Raw genomic sequence first — 10,825 nt, 5'->3', positions numbered from 1 at the left:
TGAACATGGGTGATGAGACAAGATATCTGAGATAGGCTCTATGAGACAAGCCAAGCAGAAAAAAACCTAACATACAAATTCAGCTACATATTGAATTTAAAACATCAAAATGCTAGTCACCAAGGTTAAGAATGAGGTGAGAGAATATGTGTATCAGAGAATTACAAAACATTAGACTTGTTAATAATGAAATCTAGAGATTTACTTATAACATGAAGGTCATAATAACATTGAACTGTTTGAGATTAATACTGAATGAGGTTTTTAGCTTCTCTTAATGCCAAATCAAAATATGGTAAATATCTGAGGTGATGGATCTGTGAATTGGTTTCATTATAGAAAATATTTTCACTATCAGTACTTCCAAAGCCTCATATTGTACATGTTTAATGTATACAATAAAATTTCCAGGTATTATCCAACTACTATCATATATTTATTCATGCATTATTTGGCATGGTAATTAAACAGAGATCAAAGGACTTCCACTGAAGCAATCATTTCAGAGTACCCATTGATGGGAAGTATCCTAACTCCTAAACAAAGGAATGCTGGAGAAAAGCATACACTAGTCCCCCATCAGCACCACATCCCGACAAAACTGATCATGGGCAATAATCCACATAAGGATTGTAATGTGCCACTGAGTACATGTGTCACTGATAACCAGAATATAGAAAACTAAACAAAGATGATGGCTCAGCAGAGAGGTCTGGCCATTACAGGTCTGCTGGATATAAAAGGTAATATGAGGGTAAGGACCATGGTATAGTGTTGACCATTTACACTGCTTCCCCAGAACCCAAGCAATGCCCACTCCTTTATTGTTCATTACAATCTGTGTTTTCTCTATGACCACTCCTCCAGATTTATTATGGCTGACCCAACACAGCCTTGTGTTGAGCCCCAGGATCACAGAGGTGCACAATACCACTGATTCCAGTCACAGGGCATGGGGACATGGTGTAGAGTGTGACTCATTTTCTGTATGACTTTGTTGGCTTGTTCTGTATGATTATACACAGGGTAGCCACGTTTATCCATAGCCAGAGTCTGAGCATAAATGATGTGGGAGATAAGGCCTTGTGCCCGGTAATCAGGCACTGTGCCCGCCATTCGGATTTCTCCAGTTTGATCCATCAGAGCCCAAGACACAGGAGTCCCTTCAGGTCCCAGAAGACATGAGCTGGGAAAGTTCTGGATACAGCGCCCAATGAATCTCTGGCTCCTTTCATTGCCACCAAACTGCCAGAATTTATCCACCAAGGGAGCGTGGGTAACATCCAGTGTTGAGAGTTTAAACATTTCTTGGTCACTGAGAAGAAAAAAGAAAAAAAGCAGCCCTAAATATTTTATACAGTGTGAAATATTTGTCTCTCCCCACAAAAGTATTGTGAGGCACGAGAGCACCAGTAGTGGTATGATCAGCTCAGCACTGTCTGGCTAGCCTTGTTAGAGTAGGCAGCTAACTTAACTTAATGCTTGTCTGCCTTCATGTTATCCTCTTTAGACGAGATGGCTAATAGCCATTTTATCAAAAGACAGAAATTGATATAATTAAGGTTTTGTCTTACAAGTACCCATGAGAGTACAACAAAAGCTATTAAATCTTTCTTTAAAAACAAACAAACAAAAACAAAACAAAACAAAACAAAAAAAACCCTCTGTGCTGCTCTCAACATTGCTGTGACCCACTTACCCCCTACCCCCGGAAATAGAGCAGATGACATCATAAGGATAGGAAACATGGACAAATAAAGAATAAGCACTCAAAAGCACATCCTAATCATCAGCAAAGCAAGACTTTAGGATCGTGAACTCGTGTATATGTGAGTGAGTGTGTGTGTGCACTGTGAACATGTTCCGAGCTTTTCTCAGACTGGTTCAGCCTCACTCACTAAGCTGGAGTCCATCAGTTCAGTAGCTGTCCAGTGATCCTGGTGATAGTTTTTACTTCACCACAGCAGCACTGGGGAAACTGGGCACAGGATCACATCTGGCTTTTCATGCATTTTCTAGGCAATCTCAACCCAAATCTTCAGAATTGCACACCAGGCACTTTAACAGACTAAGCCTTTCCCCCAAACCTCATAGCATGAAATCTTTAATACTTGAATACAAGACAAAGAAAAAGTCCAAACAGCCAACAACATGGTACAGAGACAGCTCCTTCTAGGTATATTAAAGGGAGAGGACTCCTTCAGTGAGGTAAATAATCTACTCAGGATGCATAACTAGAAGATCCAGACTCTGGCCACAGTAACATCCTCCACCATCTTCAGGGTGAGCAAGCCACTCCACACATTTTACTTACTTGGAACTCTTGTCCTTAGGGAATTCTGAATATTGTAGGCATCTTCTAGCAACTCATAGGTAGATATATTGAAAATAAGTGATTTCTAGCAAATGAAAGTACAGTAAAGGAAATAAAAAGTCTCATAATAATTGCATCTTTTGATGGGGTTCTCTGAAAAGAAGTCATAATGAAAATAAAATGAGACTATGAGAAAAAATGGCCAAAAAAGGAGAGGAAAGTGTGTGAATATTGGAAGGGAGGACATTTTATACAAGCAAAAAAAAAAAAAAAACAAAACAAAAAAACAAAAAAACAAAAAACAAAAAAACAAAACAAAAAAAAAAACCAAAGGCACTCTTCCAGAGGCACATGTGAACATATGAGAATCAAGTTGCAGAAGGACAGTGCTTCTGGTGGGACAGGAATCGATACCCAACAAGAGGGTGAGTCCATGTTTTATAGGGACCAAAGTGAATTTGAACTCCATTGAAATGAACTGAGAATTAACTAGTGATAGGATTAGGGAATAGTTCAGTCATTTAAGTGCTTGCTACACAGAGAACATGGCGTCTTCGGTCTCATCCCCAGACCTCATGTGTTTGTGTGTTTGTGTGTTTGTTTGTTTGTTTGTTTGTTTGTTTGTTTGTTTTTAAACTGGATATGGAAGTGCAAGTCTGTAATTATAGCTCTGGGGAACTGAAGATAGTTGTATTCCTGGACCTGACAGCCTATCTGAACCACATAAATCCCAGTAAGTGTGATTGTCTCACAAAAGCAAAGACATGAAACCACAAGCTGAATGGTGCTAAGGGAAACAACACTTGAAGTTGTCCCATCACTTCCACATGTGTATACACATACTTACAAACACATCAACATACACACATACACAGACCAAAGAAATCCTGAAAACCAAGAACTGTTTGTGGCATTTGGAGAAGCAGATCACACCGTCTGTGGCATATATATATATATATATATATATATATATATATATATATATATATAAAGGCAATCCTATTGAAAGTACGCTATGTAGGTAGAGAAGTTAGGGAGCTACTTGTGTGAGAGATCTGGGTGGAACAAAGCATCTTCAATTCAACTCACATAGCCCGGGGTCTGCCAGATTTATGATCTAAGTACTCTGTATCCTCCAACAGGAAAGGAACCAGTTTCTTTGCTGTCTCAGGCATCATGTAGAGAATGCACTGTGTTCTCTTGACCTTGACCATCTTACCCGCCGCAAGACCCATTATTGCTTCATTTAGGGTGGACTGTGAACCTAGAACGGAGTGAAACAGGCAATAAGTGACCGTCCATGTAGATCAAAGAAGTGGTCTAAAGATGTCTACAAGATTTAATCAGAAAACTTTGCCTTAATTGTAACTTCTGTGTGTTCATTCCTAAAGTTATTCCCTGGATTTTTTTTTTCTTTCAGGTACAGCAGAATACTATGCCTCCATGAACAGAAGGAGCATATTCAAATAATAGCCAATTTTGTTTAAGTATGTTATATGCCCAGGTATTTATCTTATGCCTCACTTATTCCTGTCATTGATTCTATATTTTAGTATCTTTTTGTATCAGATTTTTTTTTCCACATGAAGAAACTGAGTAATGGATATGTCATTTGCTCAAGAATCACAACTTGGAGGCAGAACCGGGAACTCCCCCCTGCGGCTTTAACTTCAGAGAGCATGCTTGTAACCACATTAGATATAAGCCTTGGTGACCTGGCAGGTACTGTATGCTATAATAAACTACCATTCTTGTACCAGAAACATGTCAGAGGTCAAGCCCTGTCTCCTATCTAGTTGTCCTCAGAGCTCCTGAATACATCTTCAAAGTACATTCAGTTAACCAAAAATTACCTAGTTCACTGTTTCTTCTAACAATGCAATAGTCTTCAATATTTGAAACTGATTCCACTGTACAGGGGTTGGAAGACAGACCAAGGAACGTTCATTAGGTTGGGATTCGGAAGTTTGAAGAAATTACAAAAGCTTGCAGAGTAAGGTGCACGGCTAGAGAGCAATCCCACAGATGTACACACAGAGCATTGCAGCAGCAAGCATACATTCCAGTCCCCTTACTTTGGATCTGCAGATGCTGTTTCCAGTTGATGACGTCTGGTGTGCCAAGGAATTCCAAACAGTGCTTAGGATCTTTAGAATATATCTGGTAAGTGTTGGTGTGGTGATCAAGGTCATCTGCCATCTCCTATTTGGTTGGGCAATATGGAATAAATAATATTGATTGTATCATGTAATTTTAATATTTTTATATTTCATTGCACTCTTTGTCTTATTATTTTTAACAATTAAAATTGCATGTATATGTATATGTGTATGCATATATAATGAATTTAGTCATATTCATCTCACTCTGTCACTCCAATTCCTCCAGACTCCTCCTGATACATTTCCTCTCCAACTTTACATATATTTTTAAAGTGACCATGAGTCCAATTAGGGCTGTCTAGATGCATATGGATGCAGGATCACCTACAAGAACATGGGCCTCACTGTCTCTCAGCAGCCATTAGCTTCAGCCATGGCTGGAGCTGTTTTCCCATCCTTGCTGGAAATTTCAAACTCATGAATCAAACATACACAGCGATGTTTCCTTCACATGCCAGCACCACTCCTCAATTATTAATGTCACTAAACCACTTCAAAACTCCATTATGGGAATGTTCTGATTAAACTTTTTTATGTTTTATGTATAGGTACCATTGTGACTTAAAATCAATTAAGGATGGCTTATGAAACATTCTTTTTGGTTTTGTTTTTTGTTTTTGTTTTTGCTTTTGTTTTTTCGAGACAGGGTTTCTCTGTATAGCCCTGACTATCCTGGAACTCACTTTGTATACCAGGCTGGCCTTGAACTCAGAAATCCGTCTGCCTCTGCCTCCCGAGTGCTGGGATTAAAGGCGTGTGCCACCACGCCCGGCAAAACATTCTTCCCTAAGTTAGTAATACTCACTGAGAAGGCCAAAGACCTTATGAGAACAAGTCTTCTGGTTCCGAAGAGCCTCAAAATAATTATATGCTTTATTTCTCTTTGTGTGTACAGCATGTTTAAGCAGGAGTGTGGTGTGTGGACAGAGATCAGAGAGCATCTTTGAGGGCCACTTCTCACCATCTACATTGAGAGAAGGAAGTTTGTTTGCTGATGCCAACGCAAGTCTAGCTGCCTGTCAGACTCCAGAAATTCCCCTGTCTCCCAAATTCCACCTCTCTGTAAGCATGCTGGGATCACACACATGCACTGCTGTGTAGAGCTTTATGGTGCTTCTAAGGATCTGAACCCAGGTCCTCAAACTGACACAGCAAACATTTTACCCTTGATTTTTCTCTCCAGCCCATACATATATTTTTAACATGACAATATTGAAATCGACAAGATGACCTTGTATTTAAACTTTTGTATATACACATTAAAGCCATACAAAAATAAAACATGATTTCTTATACTGTAAAGCACAAAGCACAAAATATGGATATTTCCGGAAAAATCATAACATAAATTGTCCAAAAAGCTCTTCTCAAAGTTTATAAATGACAGCTGGAATTTTTTTGAGCCTAAAGGAAAAGGACTGAAGGACAAATATCCAGCTAGGGCAGGCTGACCAAAAAATATTGCAGAGAAATGCCCTTGAAGCTAGGCAATACTACAACTGATGATCTATCTTATCAACAGAATGGAAAAACAAATATTATTCCATTTTTATATTTTGAGTAAATTTAAATTTATATTGTGTGCTGTTTGGTGAGGTTTTTTTTTAAACAATAACTATTGTATATGTTTAAGGTACATGTGATATTATGAAAATACACATAATAATGATAATAATAATAACAATAAATTATTTACTATTATACTGAAGCCAATTGGCAGACCTATTGTCTCACATAATTCTTATTCTTTCATTAGAAATACTAGCAAGTACTTAAGTAATTTAACAGAAAATACAGTAAAATTTCAAGTTGCACATTAGCTCTTGGAGCCTCCTTGTTGCCTTATGCATGTATCTCCTTGTTCACCACCATCAGTTACATAGTTACATAATCGCTCTTTTGTTTTTTTATACATCTGATTCTTTTTAATTTAACATTAAGTGAGAGGTTTTTTTTTTGTTTTTTTTTTCTGTGATTGCCCATTTCGCTTACCACAATGTCTTCCCAGTTAATCCTATTTTAGAAAACAGTAAGATACCCTTTTGAATGCTAAGGAACATTTCATCCAGAAATCAGTTCTATATATTGATATCTGTGCCCATTCATCTATCAGTGGGTTCCAAGGTTGTTTCTGCATTTGAGGTAATACAAACACTTCTACAATAATTGTAGCAATAGAGATTCTTGCAGTGCTTGCAGACTTTATTTCATTTCTATATGTGCTCAGAAGAGGGATTACTAGGACAAATGACAGATCTGCATTTGTGTTGGGGTACTTTCCTCCTATGAGTAGACTGTTATGTTTTGCCAAAAGATTAATAAATTCTGTCAATTTTTTTTCTTCCACTGACATGACCATGTGATACTGTGATGGACTACATGTGCTCATTTGCATATACCATGCCAGCCTCACAAGATAGTTAATGTTTTATCAAACATTTCATTAATATTCATAGAAAAAGAACCAGCAATTTTCTTGTCTTTTGTAACTACAAAAGTGATAGTGACCTTATAAAATGTATGAAGGAGAATTCATCTAGGTTTATATTTTGTAATAAGCTAGGCATGGGACATGGTGTTACATGTCTGTAATCCCAGAACTTGTGAGGCTGATACTGAAGAAACAGTAATTTAGGGACTGGCTGCAATACACAGTGAGTTCCAGACCACACTGGCCTAGACAGCAAGATACCATAAAAAAGTAAGTCCTAGTTCTGATCTTTCTTGAATTGTTTGTAGTACTTAGTCAAAAACCATTTGCCGTTACTGTTACTCTTTGGCTTGCTTAGGGTTTTTGCTGTTGTTATTGTTGTTGCTTATGTTTCTTATATTTTTAAAATTTGTACATACAATATATTTTGATATAATATATATATTTTGTATGTAGTCATACAATATTCATATAATATTATATATTATATTGAATATATTTTTACATAGAATATCCTCCCAGACTTTCCATACATCCTCACTCATCCAACTGCTCTCTCAAAAAAAGCCACACAAAAGGATGCAAATCAAAATAAACAAATGAACAACAACAAAAAAGAGAAAACAATAACAAAAACAAATTCAAAATGCTCACAAAACAAAGCAAAGCAAAGCAAAACAAAACAAAACGAGAGTCTGTTTTGTGTTGACCAAGTACCAGGGCCCTGTCCTGGAGGGTGGTTGATATAACATGCCATTAGAGAAAATGGGTTTGTCCCTTTCCCAGGAAGTATCAGTTGCAAATAGATTCTTGATTAGGCGTGGGACTTTTGTCTGCTTTTCCTTCTCCATGCTGGGGTTTTGTCTGGCTTGAACTTGTGCAGATCTTGTATGTGCTGTCAGTCTCTGTGGGTTCATATGAGTATCAGCTCTGTTGTGTCTGGAAGATGCTGTTTTGGGGGATTGTCCACCACCTCTGGCTCTTACAAGCTTTCTGCCTCCTCCTTGGAAAGAGGTTTGGAGATTTTTATTGCCCTTTCCAGTTTCTATTTGTTGTTGGTCTCTTCAGCCTTTCTATTTGTTTTTCATTCAGTCTTGGTAGGATGTATCTTTACAAACAATTTACATGTTTTGGATCACCCAGTGATGCACATGTAAATTCACGAGAACGAGTTCCTCATGTCTCAGTTCATTTATGATGTCTTCTGTAGTAGCTTCACTTTCACTTCATTCAAATGTGTCTTCCCTCTTTTCTCCTTAAACTCGTCAAAAATTTGCAGATTTTTTTTTAATTTTCAGAAAACAAACATTTAAAAAACATCTTTCAGTGAATTTTGTATTCTCTGGTCTACTTCTTTTCTGATATTTGCTATATCTTTCCCCCAACCAATTGGGATCTAAGGTGTTCTTTTTCTAGTGTCTTGGGATGTAATGTTAACTATTTGGGATCATTCTTTTCCATATAAAATTGTCAGGAACTTCCCCTTACAACTGGTTCTTTAATATCTATTTTCAGAACAGCTTAGTCTGAAATGATTCTAAGTATGATTTTAATTTAGTGTGTGGAATATTATGGAGAGTATTTTCACATGTATTCTGAAACATGTATTCTGCTGCTGCTGTTGGAAGGAAGTTTAGTGTCTGTTAGATCTACTTTGTCTAAAATTTAATCCAAATAGAGTGTTCTTAGCCATTTCGTGCCTTGTTGACCTGTTTACTCCTTGTTGAAAGTGAGGTATTAATGTCTTTTACACTTACTGAATTGATATCTGTTAGTCTTACTTTGTTCATTAATATTTGCTTTTTATGTTTATAGTACTCATAAACTACTTTTTGATTTGTTCATATCTAGTGTATTTTTTCTGAAAGTGAGTGTAGTCTCTTGTATGCACCCTATACCTGGGTCATATATTTTTGATTTTTAAAATCTACTCTTTATTTTTAGATTGAGATTTTCTTATTAAAATGATTTTTGAATTCTTCTCATATATTATATATTTATATATCAGATATATAAATTATATATCTGCAATTTTCCCTCCCTTTTCTCCTCTTCCTATAGGCTCTCCCCCAGATCCACCCCTCTCTTCTGCCTCCCCTAATAGTAGATCAAGTTTCCCAAGGACATCAACCAAACACTGCAAGCTCCAATAAGAACACCTATATACCATCACATCAAGGTTAGACAAGGGAAGCCAGTAGGAGAAAAAGGGTTCCACAAGTAGGCAAAGGAGTCAGAGACAGCCATGACCCCCTTTTCACCACCAGGATCCTCACAAGAACACCAAACTACCCAGTCATAGCATATATGCAGAGGACCTAGGTCAGACACCTACAGGCTCCCAGATCTTTGTGAGGCACCATTTAATCCAGTTACATTTGAAGATAAAATAGGAGCTTACTACGGACATTTCATAATTTATTTCTTCTCTTTTGTTTTTGATCTCTTATCTCTCTCTCTTTGTGGTTTTTCAATTTAGAGTCCATGTGCTAATCTTGTTTCTGTCTAGAAAAGGGACCCTGGCACCATCAGGGATCATCTTTGTTTCCTTAGTGCCTGTGCATTTCCAGGTTCATGTACAACATATGGCAATTGTAAACTTAGAGTCGTATTCATTCCATGTTATAACTTACCTGCTCTTGAGGACGGACAACCACTGTATTAAAATCAGGCCATTTGTCCACCAGAGCCTTGAGCTTGAATGGGTTTCCCTGGTTCATGTGGAAGACAGTCCCATAAACCTAAGTATTTTAACAATTGAATGGTTAGCTCATTACAAAGGAACAGTAAAAACCTTGCTTTCATACAAGAATGATGTTGACTTCTGTGAAATTAGTGGGCGTGAATCATACAATATCTAGTTCAGTCTTCAAGTAATATTTTATTACTTCAAAATAGATAGAATTTTCAAACAAAATCATGAGACTATTATAATAGCTAAGTATGCAGATAAATTAGTAATAACTCAATCTTACCTCATTGAGTTTTTCCTATAAATTTCTATTTTCTGCCATATAAATATATGCCCATGTAAGTTTATAAACAATAAATTTTCTAATGTGTATGGATTTCACAATTAATATACAAAAGACATGTTTTCATGTCAATAAACAGAAATTTACATAGTTTTTCTTACTTGCCTAATATTTAATATTTAGGATGAATTACAGTTGACATGTGTTTAAACTATTCAATATTCTCTGTTTAGAAAGAGACTCTGTTTCTAGCTATCTTTTTGCTACTTGAGACTTTAGGAATATTGATTTAAAGAACTAAAACAATATTTACTTCTCAACTCTACTCATTTTGTATGCAAACACACTCTCCCCTGACATTATTGAACTTCTACAATATGGCCCAATGAACTTTTTGGTCAAAGAATTTAAACCTGGATCATACGCTCTGTCATTTTGATAGATACCTTTCCTGTCTAATCAGAAGGCACGGTGACTTGGGATTGCAGGAAACTCATGTGGCTTAGTGTATGAATGTCAGCTATGCAGGTTGTCAGAGAGGCTGGGAAAGTAAATAGAACACTATGCTATTCATATTTCTCACCCTCACACTCAGTGTAATAGTTGTATTAAACATATTCCTATTGTCCAGAAGAGTCCAGGTATAGCAGTCGTTAACAACAGGAGACTCTGCCTAATGCTTTGGGAGGTTGATATTTGGTGGGGATTTCTGGCTTTTTGTTTGTTTTGTTTTGTGCTATTGTAAATGGTACTTATTTTAAATATTGGATTCTAATTATTCATTCATTGCTAATGTATGCAAATAGAATTGACTTATTCTGCTTGTATATTTATCTTTAATCTTTTAACCTTGTTAAATTAACGAACAGAAAATTGTTTTGACAGGTCAGAGTGAGGACCACAGAGGCAGACAGCTTCTGGGACAGGCTGGAGCCACAGAGCC

At 36.8% G+C, this 10,825-nt stretch overlaps 1 protein-coding gene across 4 annotated transcripts in view; it reads right to left on the bottom strand.

The window, feature by feature from the left end:
- Positions 1-414: 414 nt before the first annotated feature.
- The window catches only part of LOC110285808 (glycine N-acyltransferase-like protein), a 29,227-nt gene continuing 18,816 nt past the window's right edge, over positions 415-10,825 (bottom strand). For 2 of the 4 annotated variants that reach the window (XM_029472543.1, XM_029472544.1), the window contains exons 3-7: positions 9,541-9,648; positions 5,282-5,440; positions 4,390-4,516; positions 3,404-3,578; positions 415-1,315 (exon numbers count right to left, since the gene is read on the bottom strand). In XM_029472543.1, the coding sequence (XP_029328403.1) occupies positions 913-1,315; positions 3,404-3,578; positions 4,390-4,516; positions 5,282-5,440; positions 9,541-9,648 (972 nt within the window). In that variant the 3' untranslated portion in view covers positions 415-912. The remainder of the gene's footprint in view (positions 1,316-3,403; positions 3,579-4,389; positions 4,517-5,281; positions 5,441-9,540; positions 9,649-10,825) is intronic. The other 2 variants (XM_021152243.2, XM_021152244.2) reach the window with 1 other exon arrangement.

Source organism: Mus caroli, chromosome 19 (genome assembly GCF_900094665.2).
Source record: "Mus caroli chromosome 19, CAROLI_EIJ_v1.1, whole genome shotgun sequence".
NCBI lineage: Eukaryota > Metazoa > Chordata > Mammalia > Rodentia > Muridae > Mus > Mus caroli.
Note: the sequence above shows the minus strand (reverse complement) of the source record. Positions and strands in the feature narration are given on the sequence as shown.